This window comes from Mirounga leonina, unplaced genomic scaffold (assembly GCF_011800145.1).
Source record: "Mirounga leonina isolate KUSES-001 unplaced genomic scaffold, KU_Mleo_1.0 Mir_154, whole genome shotgun sequence".
Taxonomy (NCBI): domain Eukaryota; kingdom Metazoa; phylum Chordata; class Mammalia; order Carnivora; family Phocidae; genus Mirounga; species Mirounga leonina.
This window is the reverse complement of record NW_023270389.1, coordinates 44,694,268-44,712,865: the sequence shown is the minus strand read 5'-3', so window position 1 is coordinate 44,712,865 and position 18,598 is coordinate 44,694,268. Positions and strand designations below refer to the sequence as shown.

General features: G+C 41.6%; 1 protein-coding gene across 1 annotated transcript in view; it reads left to right on the top strand.

The window, feature by feature from the left end:
- Positions 1–18,598, top strand: part of NIBAN1 (niban apoptosis regulator 1) — a 154,984-nt gene that overhangs the window by 111,684 nt on the left and 24,702 nt on the right. Inside the window, exon 6 of the mRNA XM_035010656.1 lies at positions 12,810–12,925. Coding sequence (XP_034866547.1) covers positions 12,810–12,925 — 116 coding nt within the window. The remainder of the gene's footprint in view (positions 1–12,809; positions 12,926–18,598) is intronic.

The window sequence follows — 18,598 nt, the reverse complement described above, 5'->3', positions numbered from 1 at the left end:
TGAAAGGGCTCCAGGATGTAAGGGTTTTCCCTCCATTTATGAAGAGAAAACACTTGAAGGAGGCACTGGAGACCTATTCTGAGTAAACCACACTAAGCAAAACCTTTAAGGAGAGGAAAAGAAGAATGAACTAATTCTTCAGTTAATTTACTTTACAAACCCCTCAGTATGGACCCTGTATGTCTGGACCATAGCATGTGCCATGATTTGACAGTTGCCAGGGCTCACAAGAGTTCTCTGAGGTTCTAAGAGGTGAACTGCCACAGAACCATTTGGACTTTGGAAAGACAAATATTGCTCATGGTCATGAGAGGACTGGTATTAAAAAAATAAAAAGTCGGACGCCTGGGTGGCTTGCTCAGATGGTTAAGCGTCTGCCTTCGGCTCAGGTCATGATCCCAGGGTCCTGGGATCGAGTACCGCATCAGGCTCCCTGCTCCTTGGGAGCCTGCTTCTCCCTCTGCCTCTCTCTCTCTCTCTCTGTCTCTCATGAATTAATAAATAAAATCTTAAAAAAAAATAAAATAAAATAAATTAAAAAATAAAAAGTCATTAGATCAGCACAGATCTTCCTAAGGGTAAGTATAACACTTCATAAAGTTTGAGGCACAAATACAAAAATCGCCCATGGCTCACTTTTTATTTCTTATGCATTCCCTTTCAATCATATGGGTGAATATTCACATTGCTTAATCAGGATATATGTGTGATTTTATAATTTTGTTTTTGCAATTAAAATGATCTTTAAACTACTTTTCCATGATGCATATGAGTCATCATAATTGTTATTTTAGTGACTGCATAATATTCCATTCAGTAATCCTACCATGTTTTGATTAAATTTGTCATTAGTCAAGTTATTAAACAAGATGCTCCTTGGACTTTACTGAAAATAATTGTGAACGCTTAGAGTTGTCACAATAAAATCTCCTGTTGGGGCGCCTGGGTGGCTCAGTCGTTAAGCGTCTGCCTTCGGCTCAGGTCATGATCCCAGCGTCCTGGGATCGAGCCCCACGTCGGGCTCCCTGCTCTGCGGGAAGCCTGCTTCTCCCTCTCCCACTCCCCCTGCTTGTGTTCCTGCTCTCACTATGTCTCTCTCTGTCAAATAAATAAATAAAATCTTAAAAAAAAAAAAGTTAAAAAAAAATAAAATAAAATCTCCTGTTTACCTATAAAGCCACTTTCAAAGGATCCCTTAGTGAGACAATGTATGCTAATGCAGTTATAGGCTTTTGACCACCCCAATAGCAAGATGCTTTCCAAGTATCTTTGGTTTAAAGGAATTATGCAAAACTGGTACATACTGTGGGCTCTGTTAACCCAGAAATTAAAAAGAACTCTGTTGGCAGCACTGCCCCTTCTTGTAATAGGTCAGGAGTGTGGACACTATTTCTATTGGTACCTGACTTTCCAGTTTTAAAAAAATGATCTTGTCCCTAAGAACCTGAGGACTAAGTTGTATACTGCCCCTCCAAACTATGGCTGCCATCCCTACTTCTTAGGGAGGTAATGGAGCATGGGTCAATTTAATTTTTTAGGTGTTTGGGGAAAGGTTACAAATAAGGAAACATATTTTATCCTAGACAAAAGTGGCTACAACTTCTGCTGTCAGTATCAGTTTTAAATAATGTTAGGTCCTTTTTGAAGTTTGAGTCTGTATGAAATTTATTCCTGCTTGTTATTTTTGTTCTCCTTTGATGACCCAATAAAATGAGTTGTGTATTTAAATGACCTTGGGTAATGACTCCAACTTCTTTGATTTGGAGTTTTTCCATTTTCTACCTAGGAATGATTACATCTGGCTTACCTGTCTCATGAGGTTGCTATGAGACCCAAATGACATGTAAACTGTAAAAACTTCTGACAAGTGCAAGGTGGATGCTATTATTACTCATCAGTAATGGTGATGAGTGGAAAATCCCCAGATAGCATCAGCGGACGGTGCTACACTCTGTGGGTGTGTCAGAGGAGGATATGATAAAGTGCAGCCAGTTAACCCCAGTGATTTGTTCTCGAACGTGAACCTGGCCAAGTCCTTCCACTGTGTGCCTTACTTGTAGAAAGTGTGCCCCCATGCATGTGGGTAAGACTAGGCAAGGTGTTTTGAGCTCACAAGACAAAGGTCATCCATAGACTCAGTCAGGAAGAATCTCCCTGATGTTTTTGTGTGCAGCAGTGACGAATTATAACAAGACCCCTGGGTAAACAGTCATTTCTGGGAGTAAGAGAAAGTGTCATCAAAAATGAAGGATAAGTCTGTGGCGAGAGGAGCATCTTCCCTATTTATTTGGAAACTCAAGCTTGGTTTAAATTGTGCCCAGCTTGTGCGGTCAAGTTTTGCCTGCAGGGAGTAAGCCCCACGACTCCCCACAATGACAGTGGGAGGCACGTGACCCAGTGTCTGTGGTCTGAGCTGGAAGATGATCCAAGTGTGCACACTACGGCGACTGCCTGCAAACACTGCAGAGTGAACTCCCCCTAAAATTCACATTTTCAGGAGGAAATTAGATCGTTTTCATTTGTTTTGCTTTGGTTTTGAGGTGTGATTATTTTTTTTCCTGCTGAGGTCATTTCAGTGCTATCTCCACAAATGGTCATTAGGATATTGGGAGACATGAATATGAGTATGAATCTTCCAGGACGCCTGGGTGGCTCAGTAGGTTAAGCGTCTGCCTTCGACTCAGGTCATGATCTCAGGGTCCTGGGATCGAGTCCCGCATGGGCTCCCTGTTCAGCGGAGAGCCTGCTTCTCCCTCTGCCTGCCACTTCCCCTGTTTCTCTCTCTCTCTCTCTCACAAATAAATCTAAAAAAAAAAAAAAAAAAAAAAGAATATGACTCTCCCCCATATAGAGACATAGAGAGTTGTCCTGGGCAGAGAGGAAATAATTGATTACCTTGTTGTTCTCCTGGCCTCACTCTGCCCAGGTATCTAAGGCACAGAGAGTGACTGATGAACTCTTTCGGCCCATGGAAAGCATGTTCAATGAACACAGCTTCGGGACAACAGAGTATCTTCATGGTATTCGGGAAGAAGCAAATATTCTTCCCTCCCTTATCAGGATTTTGATGACACCATCCTTACTTTTTGGAAGAGATAGGAGTGGGGGTCATCTTTATTTGTTTAAGGCTTTGAAAAAAACTTAAAGGAAATGGGATCATTTATGCTAAAGAAAAGAAGGCTGCCACACAGAAGATATAGTCCATATATCCACTGACTACCAAAAAAGAGAAAATGAGATTCAACTGGGGTCACAACTGAAGACTTATGTCCAGATAATGATTGTTTCTGAAGCAAATGGGGGTTGCCCTCAGTGGATAGAATTCTAATTGTTTGAAATGATGTCCATATGAACCTGCCCGAAGTATTTCCTTACCCACATACCCTTTGGTAGAGCTTCATCATAATACTATTTTTATGCATCACTTTAAGTACAAGGGTTCATTTGTGTTAAGTGGGTGAGCAGTCGGCAGAGAGGACTTTTCCTAACCTGATAAGGTGGGAACAAGTTCATCGAGACCCTAGGCATTCAAGAGTTATGGTCTTCTACTGTATCTCTTTCTTCTATGCAATTTGTTTCTTTCTCAAAATCTAGCCTGTAAACTCCTTGCAACAGAATTACCTGAACAGCTTTTTTTTTTTTCAATTTTTTTTTTTAAGATTTATTTATTTATTTGAGAGAGCGAGAATGAGAGAGAGAGAGAGAGAGAGCACATGAGAGGGGGGAGGGTCAGAGGCAGAAGCAGGCTCCCTGCCGAGCAGGGAGCCCGATGTGGGACTCGATCCAGGGACTCCAGGATCATGACCTGAGCTGAAGGCAGTCGCTTAATCAACTGAGCCACCCAGGCGCCCCTGAACAGCTTTTTAAATGCAGGTTCCTGGGCCCAGCCCCAGACCTGCTGAACTGGAATCTCTGGGGCAAGATGAAGAATTGCATTTTTAACAAAGACATAGGTGATTCTGATGTTTGAGAATCGCTCCCCTTATGTTGGGTAGAGGAATGGTTCTCAAGGTGTGCCCCTGGACCTAGAGCATCAGCATCGCCTGGGAGCTTATTAGAAATGCAAATTCTTGGACCTCACCCTATACCTTACTGAATCTGAAAATTCTGGGGGCTGAAGCTCAGCAATCTGTTTTAGCAAACCCTCCAGGTGATTCTGATACTCACCAAAGTCTGAGAAGTATTGGAGTAAGTAGGTCAATTTCCTTCAGTACCTCTTTACAAGAGTAAGAAAGAGACTCATTAAGAGAGAATCTGATTCATTTGCAACACTTGGGTTTTATCTGCAACCAAGAAATCTTGGTTGAGATAGAACTTTAAAAGGAGATTTAATCTAGGGGCACCTGGGTGGCGCAGTTGGTTAAGTGTCCGGCTCTTGGTTTTGGCTCATATCGTGATCTCAGGGTCTTGAAACCAAGACCCACCTCAGGCTCCACCTGAGTGCTTGGCGTGGAGTCTGCTTAAGACTGTCTCTCCCTCTCTCACTGCCCCTACCCCCCCCCCCCCCAAGCATGGGTTTGGGCATGCTCTCTTCTCTCTGAAATAAGTAAATCTTTTTTTAAAAGGAAATTTAATCTAGTGCCCTACCCCCGTAGTGTTTATTTATTTTTTTTTTTAAGATTTTATTTATTTATTTGAGCCAGAGAGAATGAGAGAGAGAGAGAGAGCACATGAGAGGGGGGAGGGTCAGAGGGAGAAGCAGACTCCCTGCCGAGCAGGGAGCCCGATGCGGGACTCGATCCAGGGACTCCAGGATCATGACCTGAGCCGAAGGCAGTCGCTTAACCAACTGAGCCACCCAGGCGCCCCCCCGTAGTGTTTAAATCCCTCCCCTCCTTCAATCCCTCTTTAAAAAAAAAAAAAAGATTTTATTTATTTATTTGACAGAAAGAGAGACAGCAGGAGAGGGGACACAAGCAGGGGGAGTGGGAGAGGGAGAAGCAGGCTTCCTGCAGAGCAGGGAGCCCGATGTGGGTCTCTATCCCAGGACCCTGGGATCATGACCTGAGCCAAAGGCAAACCTTAATGACTAAGCCACCCAGGCACCCCTCCCTCGATCCCTCTGTCTCCCTCACTCTCTCCTTCTCCTCCTTCCCCCACCCACCTCTCTTTTTCTCTCTCTCTCTTTCTTTCTTATGTGCCAGGCACTCAGGTAGGGATTGAGGATACGGTTGTGAACACAAACTGTAGTTCCCTGTCCTCTTGGAACTTACGCTCTTGGGGAAAGGCATATTTCAAATGATTACACTAATAACTCTGAAATTATAATTCTTATAAGTGCTATGGTGAGGAGGCACATGATGTCATGAGAGCGCATAATAGAGGGATTTGAGCAAATCTGTACACCTCCTATAAGGCAACTAGCCCAGACGGAGCACTTCCTTTTGAGGAACTGGAAGTGTGTGATGGTAATTTCCTAGGAGTGGATCTCAGAATCCATCTGTGACTGTCCTTGTCCTGTTCCACATTCCCACGGCCCACCCTCACTGGCTTTGTGTACAACTGTATCGCGTCACTCACGTACCCTGGGCTCACAGTTAAGTGAAACCCTGGGGTTATCCATCTTACCTTTTTTAGATAATTGAAAATGTGTTAAGGGCAGGACCTTAGAGATTTTCCTCTAGGATGTCAGCCTTTTAGCCAGCATCCATCATTGAGGTTGTTTATTCAGTTATGTTTATTTGCATTATCAACCAATCTAAATTTCTTCCGTGCGTCAGTCAAAAGTATGTAAAACTTTAATAATTGTCTTGCTAAAATCTAGATACAGGATGTCTCCAACAGCCTTCTAATCTGCCAATCTAGTATGTCTGTGTGAAGGAAATGGGTTAGTCTGTCTTCACTTGTTCTAGTAATCACCACTTCCTTTTGTCTGTTGACAAACAGTCTTTTAATATTTATTGACAAGTCAAGAATTCATGAGATGCACTACTTTTAGTCAAATGAGGCATGTAGCCCTTTTCTATGTGGTTAAAAATCTCTATCAAAACAATATCTTCACTAGAACACCTTTCTTCCATCCATTTGAGAAGCCCTTCATATCCTCTGAGTGAGTCTTACATCTTCATATTTTCACCTAGAGCAACACCATTGTAACTCATCCTCAGGTCCCTGGATCTCCATGGACTGCACTTTTTTTCTTGGCTTATTCTTCTTCTCTTCTTGGTAGGTCTGTATCCACTAACACAAATAAGATTTAGTCAGTAGATGAATATTTTAGTCCAGAAGTTTACAAAATACAATTCAGGGACTTCTAAGTAATCCTGGGGCTAGTGCTCATAAGAGTTATCATTTATAATATGGCAATAAATATTTGCTTAAGTTGGTTACGAATAAATTTTTTTTCAAAGATTTTATCTACTTATTTGACAGAGAGAGAGAGATCACAAGCAGGCAGAGCGGCAGGCAGAGGGAGAGAGAGAAGCAGGCTCCCTGCTGAGCAGAGAGCCCAATGCAGGAGTTGATTGCAGGACCCTGGGATCGTGATCTGAGTTGAAGGCAGATGCCTAACTGACTGAGCCACCCAGGCGCCCTAAATAAATTTTTTAAACAAAATCAAAACTTTTATTACCATTTCATGAAAATGGACTCCATTCATTTTTAATTCCAGTGATGAGTTTTCTTTTGTTTTTAATAATGTCACATTCTATCTGGCCCTGAGTCTGCTCACTTACTCAGTGAGTGGTTTGGACTAGATGATTCTTTTTTTTTTTTATTTGAGGGAGAGAGAGAGCGAGCATGCATAGGGGGAAGGACAGAGAGAGGGAGAAGCAGACTCCCCGCTGAGCAGGCAGCCTTACACAGGGTTCGATCCCAGGACCCTGAGATCATGACTTGAGCCAAACCGACTGAGCCACCTGATCCCAAGGTCCTGATATCAAGTCCCACATCGGGCTCCCTGCTTGGCGGGGAGCCTGCTTCTCCCTCTCCCACTCCCCCTGCTTGTGTTCTCTCTCTTACTGTCTCTCTCTCTGTCAAATAAATTAATAAAATCTTAAAAAAAAATTAAACCACGACACATACACACACACACACAGGTGCAAACATACACACATGAACATGTACATACATGTCAGACTGGTCAGACAATTAACCGACTGCACCACCCAGGCGCCCCACCTCTCTATTATTTCTTTTTTTTTTTTAATTTTTTTTATTAACATATAATGTATTATTTGTTGCAGGGCTACAGGTCTGTGATTCATCAGTCTTATACAATTCACAGCACTCACCATAGTACATAACCCTCCCCAATGTCCATCACCCAGCCAACCCATCCCTCCTCCATTATTTCTTATAAGAACATGTGAACCTACAATTACCTCAGAATAAAAAGTTTTAAAATATTAAACCATGGAGTGTTAGAACAGGACTTTGGAAGTAAGTAGGCCTGACTTGACCACCTATTAGCTTAAACAAATTGTTTAGCCTTTCTGAAGTCAGTTTCTTTGTCAGTCTTAAAGTGGGAATACTAATTCCTACCTAATGGGATTGCTGGAAGGATTATATGAGATAGTGTGTGTAAATATCTTACGTGATTCATGCTTACACTGATGGTATTCAACAAACGTTGGTTACTTTCATGCTGCTTCTCCTTTGCTGTAGAGAAGAAACTAGGGCAGACAGCCTTGTTGCAGCTCTCCCAGGAAAGACAACCTATGACCTGAAGCTGAAGACAATTTAGAAGTATACATTACTGAGATGAGCCCCATAGCAGTGTAGTGAGTAATGCTGTTACATAACTTTTGCAAATCACCAGGCGGATCAGCTAACATGGCTTGGCGCACTGAACCGATAAAATAAAATAACAACACAGCTTCCAAACCCAGCCTGAGTCAGGGGGTCCCAACACAGCAGCCAGAGTGAAAATCCAGAATGACTGCATAGGCCTTGGAGCTTTGGCGTTTCAGTTGACTCAGACATGCTGTAAATCTGTGCAAGTAGAAAAAAACAAAAGCTGACCCCCTGGATAACTGTTCCCCCAAGGGGCCCAGAGAAGCTTTCTTTTCCTTGCAGAATCCTTAATCATGTATCCCAACTATGAGTTTTCCATGCAACTGCACAGATGAGAAATAGGGAGAGACTAAGGTCCTGAGGATGTGATTGCCGAATGAATGGCCAAGATGTGTCTCCCATGTCTTCTAAAATGTTTAGAATTTCCCAGGGATCTGTCATTGCCCCCGATCTGATGAATGTTTCAATCGGTGAATTGGATAGAAACAACAGAAGGCAAGCCCACCAAATTTTTTAATGATACAGAGGTGAAAGGGAGTTTGGAAACAATTATAATTTTAAAATGATTTTGGCTGGCTCTGGGGCACTGAGTTGATCACAGTAACTTGTAATTTATTAGGGGTAGTGTTAAAACCTGTACTTCAGAATCAAAAGTGTAAGTACAGGTTGGGAAAGGATTAAATTGACAAGGGTTTTATATGAAAAAGTTGGAGGGATTTTATTTGCCTGTAAGAAAAGTATGAGTCAATGGTGTAATGTGTTTGTGTTAAAAAAAAAAAGAAAAGAAAAAGAAGTTAGGGACCAGAAAAAGGAAAGTAATCTTTTTACTTTACATAATTTGCACAAGTATAAAATACTCAGTGGGTTGGATTCAGTGTAAGGGCCAAATTTAAGAAAGATATTGATTAAATGGAGTTGGTTACTAAGGGAAGGAAGGAAAAAAGAGGGCTAAATTTAAAAAATCCCCAAAATTATATTGTTTAAAGAATGGTTGAAGGAAAACAAAGATATTCAGCTATTTTTTTTTTTAGAATTACCATATAGAAGAGGAGTAAACTTGTCTATTTTGCTCTGAAAAGCAGAAATGAGATTAATGAGAGTTCATGGAAACAGATTTTGGCTCAATAAAAGGAAAAGTTTTCAAATAATTAGAGCAGTTCCGTGACTACTCCATAAATTGTGAGCTTTCTGTCACTGGAAATAATCAAGCTAAGGCCAGATGAGCGTCTGGGATTCTGAAGACTTCCAGCATGGAGCGAGAGCTCAGGGTAGGTGACCTTTAAGACCACTTTCAGCTCCCATAGTCTATGATTTAAGTAAGCAAGAATGCCAAGGCCACTCCTGACATGCCAGAGCTACTTTTTCAACTCTTGGCTCTGATTCTAACCAGCTGTGTGACCTTCAGCCAAGAAATTAACCATTTTTTTCTTTCAGTTTCCTTATCAACCAAATGAGGGATCTGGATTTAATGCTCTTCTCTCCAGCACATCTGTCTCCTTGAGCATCCTCATAATGATAACATGTTGGGAAAGTACAGTTGGAGCTGATAACCTGCCATTTTTCTAAGTCGACCTACAAGAAGGCTTAACAACCAAAAGCCTTTGTTGATTCTGGGGACTACTGGACTAAACTCTCAGCTGCTTGTTGGCAGGAGAGCAAGTGATTGTGATCCTGGAATTTGTTCTCATGAGATCTATGGCAGGAAGTTGATCAAATAACTGACAATCCGGTTTTTCTCAAACACCTGTATATTCCGGCTGAGTTCAGCAACGCCTCTACAGACAACTTAGAAGAAATGAAGGTCATATTACCATTGCAATACAATTCTATCTTTTACAAAGCAAACCTTTGTTCTTTATTTCCGTAATGATCTGGCAGATGCTGTTGAGCTTGGCTTACAATCATAAAAATTAATATCCATAAAGTGGATTTAATATGGCAGATACTGTTCTAAAAGGTTTGTAGACGTTAATTTACTTGATCAGTTTATAACCTGAAAAATCTGATGATGAATCAGTAGGTTAGATCCTTTTTTCCCCTGTGGAAAAGGAATAGTTAAAATCCAGTTTAAATCCATCCTAATGATAGAGAGTTGAGAATTTAGATCCCTGCCCTCATTCTTTTAGGCTTTCTTGCTGATGTTCAATTACTGTAATTTCCTGTGTGGTTCATCTGATTACTAACCCTTTTCTTTTCTGCCTAGATTAAGGTGCCTCATCCGCCACTACTACATTCCAGCTCTTCTTTCTCCTCTTGGACTTCTTTCTGACTCCCACATCATTGTCTCCAAATCCCATTTCTTCTCTTTTTTTTTCAAAGATTTTTGGAAACACACATAGGGGGGCTGCCATAGTTTGCTTTGATATAATTATGGAAGGTATGAATAGGATTTCAAATACCTCCTCCAGTTACTGAGGTTAGTGGGGGAAGAAATAAGTAAATTTATGCTTTTTGTAAGGACATGAAGAATTCAAAACCTTATTCCCAGGCTCGCGGGTCTGGCAGTTCTCACTCCATCCAAGTACCACATTTTCTTCCATCTCTTTGTTTCCTTAGGTTGGAAATGAAAACAGCTGTTAAAAATAAGAACACATGAGTCAATCTTGAATCTCAATGTATAATTACAGTTTCCATCTCTGTTGGTAAAGTCCCTCCCAGTGTACTGAGCCCCATATCACAGCCCCCTTGCTGTCAATTTTATACCAAGACTTTAATTTGTGTTTTCCAAATCTCTAAGATTAAACACTAAATCATTTGCCAAGCCAGAAAAAATAACAAGGAAGAAAATACTTCAATTTAAAAACTTGATTCTCAAGCATGCTCTTTTTCTGATTTAGATCTTGAGCAGATCTCTATGTCAGTATTAGAAATGTCAGTTACGGTTCCACATTTTTGAAGGTGGAGATTCAGGGCTTTGTGGTATCCTCACCGTGAAGAATGTTGCTTGAACTCTATAGAGGCTATGCCTTGAAATGTATTGTATTTTCACTTTTCCAGGTTCCTGAGGGTTATGACCTCCTAAACCAATCTTAAAAGAGTCATCTAGAGCCTACTGATTGTCACCTTCTGGAGCAGATTGATCCTTTTTCAGTTCTGCCCAGTCCGCCTTATCAACCACTCATTCCTTGACTGAGTAATCCCATTGTCTAAAGCTCTGAAGGTCCCCAGTGAATCAGCGGCCTTCAACTGGCTAATCTAATTTGCCCTATAAATACAGATCATATGCTATTAGCAAGAGAACTTCGTGTCCTATAGGAGGAGAAGCAGGAGACAAGAGACTTGGTGCTTTCAGTCACTTCATTTAGCCTTATTTCCCCTTTCTAAGATTTGATTTCTTTATTGTTAGATTAGATTATTTCTATGATTCATTTCCCTGAAAAGATTATTATAATTCTGTAATCATTGTATTCTCCAAGAGCTAGCTTTGTGCGTTGAAAATTGCCTTGGTCAGTTTGGGCTGCTGTAACAAAAATATCACGGTCTTGGAAGTTTAAGATCAAAGCACTGGCAGGTCCAGTGTCTGGTGAGAGAGAGAGAAGTGGGGGGGAAGAGCTCTCTTCTTATAAGGGCACTAATCCCATCATGTTAAGGGCAGTAATCCTATCATACCTCCCTGGCCTGATTACCTCCCAAAGGCTCTATCTCCAAATATTATCATACTGGGGATTAGTATGTATTATCATACATATGAATTCTGGGGGACACAAATATTCAGTTCATAGCAGAAATGAAGATATTTGTATGCACGCTGTGATTTGTGGAATTCTGGGAAGGCTATTGAGCCCTTGCTCCCCCAACCACACTTAAAATCCTGCCATTAAATATTTCCTCTCAGACATAACACCTTTTAAAATCTAATATGTTTGGCTATGGAAAGAGCCCAGATGTCCTTCAACAGATGAATGGATAAAGATGTGGTGTATATATACAATGGAATATTACTCAGTCATCAAAAAAAAAAAAAAAAAGAAATCTTACCATTTGCAAAGATATGGCTTGAACTACAGGGTATTATGCTAAGCTAAATAAGTCAACCAGAGAAAGAATTATATGATTTCACTCATATGTGGAAATTAAGAGACAAAACAGAGGATCATAAGGGAAGGAAGGGAAAAATAAAATAAGATTAAATCAGAGAGGGAGACACGCTGTAAGAGGCTATAGGAAACAATCTGAGGGTTGCTGGAGGGAAGGGGAGTGGGGGAATGGGGTCACTGGGTGATGGGCATTAAGGAGGGCACATGATGTGATGAGCCCTGGGTGTTATATAAGACTGATGAATCCCTGAACTCTACCTCTGAAACTAAGAACACACTATATGTTAATTAATTATTTTAAATAAAATAAAACAATAAAAAAATAAAATCTAATCTGTTTGGAAGGGCAAACCTGGAAAACTAATATGTGAGGTAGTGTAGCGTGGTGCTGGTACAGTGTAGTGTTGTCTGACTGGATCCGACTGCCTGAGTTCACACACTTACTAGCTCTATGACCTTAGGCAATTAATTAATCTTTCTGGGCTTCTGGAGCATCTATATAATCAAGATGATAATAACACCTCAAAGGTTCTTGTGAGGTTTCAATGAAATATGTAACATGCTTAGAAGTATCTTGCTATATAGTTGTTAGCCATTGTCATCCTTTGTTTGCATAAATCAGCATATTATATTGATGTCCTTTTGACAGAAAGTTGTTATCAAGCCACAAAGAAATCGGAGTTTTGTTCAGGGAAGGGGGAGCGGGGGAGATATTCCATGGCTACACAAAGCCCTGTGAAGAAATGGTCTGCGTAGTGAGGTGCTACGATTGGAGGCATAAAAATAAACAGGGGTTCATCTGCTTCTCGTCCTAGCCAGTCTGCCCAGGAACGGATAGAATGAATCCGCTGCTATGGGGAGCAAGGAGTGTAATTCACATCTGCACATGAACTTTGAATTCGGCACCTGCTTAATTTTTCTGTGTCTCATAATTCTCTCCCTTGTAACATTCAGGTCATATTAGGTCCCCTGAAGAGCCATGGTCAAATGTAGAAGTATTCTTCTTCTCTGCTAAATGCCCTTGCCTCTTTCTCTTAGATTACATGAAGCAGACGACGTTCGAAGCCCAAGCGTTTCTAGAAGCTGTACAGTTCTTCCGGCAGGAGAAGGGACACTATGGCTCGTGGGAAATGATCACAGGGGATGAAGTCCAGGTAACACGGGCTCAAAATTCTGGACCCTCTTCTCTGTCTACACGTGGGAGGTCAGAGTCATAATTTAAAAAATTTTTTAAAAATCAAACAATAAAAGTTGCAAGAACAGAAGATGTAGTTCCAAAGGCCGTTTCTCTCATCGTCTAGAAGCATTTGGTCCACAAGCTATTAGGCACCCTCTCCAAAAAGCTCCAGACCGGGCAGTAAACAGGGCAGCCTGAAACGCTGCAACGGCAATGGGGAGAGCTGCTTCTACTGCTTTCTACACAAAGCATGATTCTTTCAACTGGCCTCATGCTTCCAGACCATAAGCAAACATGTGCGGTGGGGGCTTAGGTCAGTGGACTTGGGCTAAATCTTGCCAAGTTATTGGACCTCTTTTCGTCTCAGATTAGTCCTCTGAGAAAGAGAGTAATGATAATGTTTACCTTGCAGGGTTCTGAGCATTAAGTGAGATGTTGTCGGAAAACTATTTGGCATGCACTTGTCTTTATGTGTTGAATGATCTATAAACGAAGTCAAGGAAACACATTTTAAAAGCATTAGACAGTTTTCCGTGCATTTTATTTACCTCTTCTAGTTTTCTATCCCCCGTGGCCTGATATAATTTCCCATGACCTTGATTAAATGCTAGTCATGGGCTGAGTACCTCCATTGGCTTGGTACCAGGGACATTGTTACAAATCTCCAAGGAAACTGTGTCCATGAGAACACCAATCACATGGCTGATTCAGCCAGGAAGAGGAGGCTGGGTATGGCATTATTTAATTAGAGGCACACAGGGTCCAACAATGCTGTTCTTTCATTTCCCCTCATCTCCCCGAGTGCCTCTTTTGGGGGCCAGTGGAATTTGTTATTAGGAGCCAATATTTGGAAGAGACCAGATGGGGCCTTGCCTTCGTATGGTCATGAAACATCTAACGCCGAAAACATTTGCTCATGATGATGGGGCTATTCTTCATTGTTTAACCATATGACTCAGAAGCTTCTTTTTTCCCTCCCTTTGGAGGATTCTAAACTCATTTATTTCTTAGCCTGAGACTTATTCCAGCACTTTAGCCAATTCTTGGTTTCTGATATTTGGGGGAAGCACATCCATTTATCAGTCTGAGAGGATTAAGGACTAACTGTACTTATGCCAAAAAGAAAAATGAAAGCAAAAGGGGAGGCTGAAGGCTGCCTTGTAAACCAACATATTTAGTACATATACCAGTATTAAAATGCCTTTGGGTAGTGCTTTTTAATGTTCAAATCCTAATTCTGTGTGTTCATCTTACTGATCTCATGAGGTTGCTAGTATTTCCATTTTGTAAATGAGAAAACCGAGGGAGGCATATAACAGTTAAGTGACTTGTCTGGTTTTAGTCACTCAACAACTATTGAGCCACTGTATGCCAGGCACCATGGTGGGTGCTGGTGATCCAGAGGATGGGTGGGACAGGACAGTCCCTGCCCCGTGCAGCTGATAGCTTCATGGTCACCACTTCATGCTAAGTGGACAGATGGCAAAGGAAATGATGGCTTCCAATTACTGGTCCCGTGAAAGATCAACACCAACAATGGAACTTGACCAAGTTCAACATTTATTTAACTCCTCAAGTTTACCTATGCTACTTGCTTGATCTTTTCTTTCATTTGAAATTTCATGGCGGCTCACATGTCTTCATGATGTCCCATCGAAAGCAGGTACTTAATGAATCCTTTCTTTGCATTGAGTATCATGTTTCTTTTGTTGACCTTCTGCCTTTTGCTTTGGGTTGATAATGTGCGAAGCGCTAGGAGGAGCAAGAGAACTAAATGACTCATCCTTTGCCATCGCAGTGAGGCAAGTCATACCTAGATGTAGAACAAGGCAGTGTTAGAAGTGTGTGTGGCTAAGCATATGTGGGTCTGCACATATATGGACATCATAAAGCATTGGCACGAAGCAGTGATAGGAAGGTGCTAATTTTGCAGTATAAAAAAATACCGTAAGTGGGAAAGCAGAACTAAACAAAACAAAAACAGAGAAGAGATCAGTAAAAGCTGGAGTTATCAAGTGACCCAGTAAGTTTTGCTCCCCCAGGAATCTGAGTATCTGTGGGGAAGTCAGACTCCTAAAATGTGGGCGCTGGAAGGGCATTTCAAGGATTATCTGTCCATCACCCTCCAGGTGAGAAAAAGAACATGCAGAGAGGTTGGCTGAGGTCACAGAGCCAGTCTGGGATGGAAACACATTTTGAGCCATGTCTGGCTCTGCATGGAGAAGCCAGTGAAAGAAAATGCAAGGAAGTGGGCTCGAAAACCCCCCTGTCTGGGGCCCAGGGAGGGTACGCTTCCCTGTAACCTCATGCATGGAGCTGAAGCAGTGTCTCTCCTAATGCTCACAGGAAAAAGAGATCAGAGGCCCAAAAAAGCTACCAAGTAATTAAAAAAAAAACAAAAAAAAAACGGCATGACATAACTGAGTTTAAGAATATGACATCTTTTGGGCGCCTGGGTGGCTCAGTCGTTAAGCGTCTGCCTTCGGCTCAGGTCATGATCCCGGGGTCCTGGGATCGAGCCCCGCATCGGGCTCCCTGCTCGGCGGGAAGCCTGCTTCCCCCTCTCCCACTCCCCCTGCTTGTGTTCCCTCTCTAACGGTCTCTCTCTGTCAAATAAATAAATAAAATCTTTAAAAAAAAAAAAAAAGAATATGACATCTTTTGTTTAAAGCACTGCGTTTGTTTGCACTTTTTTCAGATCTACTAAAAATTTGATCATTTTGTCCTAACCCCTCTACCTCAGGGCCTGATATTCAGAAGATGCTCAGCATTGTTACATTATTATCTTCATAGTAATGACTCACATAGCAAGTCTGGTGGGCCCTCATGGTAGGGGTTATTTTTCAGGCAAGTGTCCAGGCAGAGCAAATATCTTAGGATAACTTGCCTACGGACGATTAAGGTGAAAACATTTGTATACTAGTAAAAACTTCAAGATAGTTCCTACTCATCTATAAAAATGTAACAGATGAGGTCATGAAGGAAAGCAGTTTGCAAAATGTAAAGTATTTACAGCTATTTGGTGTATTTATTATTTATCATAGTAACATATTTATGTAATATATATTTATTATCTTATAAGTGTTACTATAAATTTAAATTTGCCTTTAAATTAATCAGATGAGCTGAGAAAGTAGCTTATAATTCCCACAGAACAGGTAGTTTCAAGACAAGAAAACTATCCACATTTTAGGCCTCCATACATTTCAGAGTTGTCTTTTGTCTAATGACCTTGAATGTGTCCCCTTTAAATGATTCTTTCACCCATGGCCACACAGTAACATAAAAGGCACAAGGCCGACAGCCTGGTCAGACCATCGGGCCAGTCTCAGGAAGAAGAGCAGTCTCTGGACCTCACATCTTCCCCACAGCGTCAGCATCTGGAAGGTAACACATGGTGTGGCCTTCAGGGAGTGAGCCTGGGTTTGTTGATTTTGACCAACCTAATGGCATGTTTGGTTTCTTATATGTGTGATGGAATTTTAAAATCTACACATCCCGGCAGTTAAATTTACACACACATACACACACACACCATTTTTTTTTTAAAGCAAAAGTGGTATTTTTAGGGCCCTAAAAATACTCGATAGATCTTGTTCTGGGGGAGAAGGTTGAGGAACCCCTTCATTAGTATGGCTTACTTACTTGACTAGCTACTTTCCCTAGAATAGCCCCAGGGCTTTGGACCCTGCTCATGAAGAGCTGACCCAGGTAGGGAATCTCAGAGCAGACCCTGGGTGGGTGCGGGGGGCTACACAAGGATGGGGGGTGGGCTGAAGGGTGGAGGAAGAGGGTTACTCAGCGTTGGGATGGACACAGTTGGGCCTCAGCACTTTGAGGCTCTGCCTGCCCTGTGGTGTTGCCAAGCCCCACACCCTTGCAACCCACTCCTATTCCCCTTCTCTTTTTTTTTTTTTCCCCAGACATATTTCCTTTTCAATTCCCTAAATTATAAAATAGAACTCAATTTCTTGGAACATTATGGGAAAGACTAAAAGAAAACTATAAGCCCACCCAAATGGAATATTTTTTTCCTTTGGCCTTTGTAACATTTTCATCTTTTCAAACCCATTTCATGCTTATGTTCAGACTCAAACTAATATCTGCAAAAGGATGAATTAGGCAATTATTATGACCCTGATTTAACACTATCAACTAAGATAACATTTCCCATTGATTTTAAGCTCTGCCTTCAGGCTCCTTATTTTCCTAGCTCATTCTCCCCATGCTACACTTCCATCAGTCTCGGGCAGATGTGTTCCAACTAAGGACTTACTCCACCAAGCAGGATAGGGGAAGGGTCCATGGATTATTAATTACCTACTTGAATCTAATTGTTGGACCTGCTAATCTCCATGGAGCTTGCACATATCACGTTCCTCTCAAATTCCTCAAGTATTCTGGCTCACCTCTTGACTGCTCCCAGAGAATGGTTAAGAAAGAAAAACATCCCCACCAATGAATTACCAGGACTTGGGGAAATCCTTCCCCATTATAATCTTCATCACACCACAAAGTTCTACATCGCAGGTGACAGGAGCCCCACTCCCTGCACTGACCTGACCAGCCTGCTCTCCCAAGGACCCACAGGCACAGGGGGATTGGACGGCTCCCCCACCTCTACCCTGGAAGTGTTCCTGGACAGTTCAGCTAAAGTTTCCCACCCTGCTGTAACAGAGCCCTTGGTGAAAGGCAAAATCTCGTGAGCTCATGAGTATTTGCACTAGCATGAGGCTGACCAATGACCTCAGGAAAAAAATCTTCCGTAATTCCCAAAGCCTAATTTGAATTTTTATGAGAAGGAGGTCAATTATTTTGCGCAATTATCATTTTAAATTCATAGAACAGATGTCAAATGATTCTCCATTCCCAAAATTACTCTTTTTCTTTTGTAAATCTTGTTTTGCAGCCTGATACTGGAAACTAAGCTGTGAGCCCCAAAAGATTCATAGTAAAACTGAATCTGAAAAACAAATCTGCTCCAATTCGGGGGGAGATGACTAGTTAAGGAAGGAGAAGTTGGTGTTACATGGAGCACTGTAATAAATGGACATGAAGAACATGCTCAGATTAAAAAAACAAAACAAACAAACAACATTTTCATGGAGCCCAGCAACATCTCAGGAGTGACTTGGGAGCAAATTTTTTTTTTAAACATTCTGAAGACTTTAGATTCCCTCTCCCGTGTTCTGCTCATCCCACAAATGTCCAGTTGTTCTAAGTATTTGTTACTCCCTTCTTTCTCTAAACTTTAAAGATAATGGAGGTGGGGTTCAGGAGACGGCAGGGACAAAGAGCATGAAGACACATAGATCCCAAGGGAGCTTGAGGAGGCATGATGGTCTCAGAGGACACAGAAAAGGACTCAAGCCACCAAAACCAAGCCTGATCCCTGTCACGAGGTTGCTAAGGATGCCCTTATCCATAACTAAACTTTTGCCTTTTATCCTAAATGCACTAGATTCTTCTAGTTTAAAGAAGTGTGAATTTGAGGAATTTGTCCTTTCTGATGGTGAACCGTCAGCAGACATTACTATTCTTTGCAAATATTTAAGAACGTTTACCCTCCAAGATTGTCTTTAGTTGAGATTTCTCTAGCCTCAGAACCAGAGTGAAACTATCAGCCTAACAGATTTTATGTAGTCCAGGA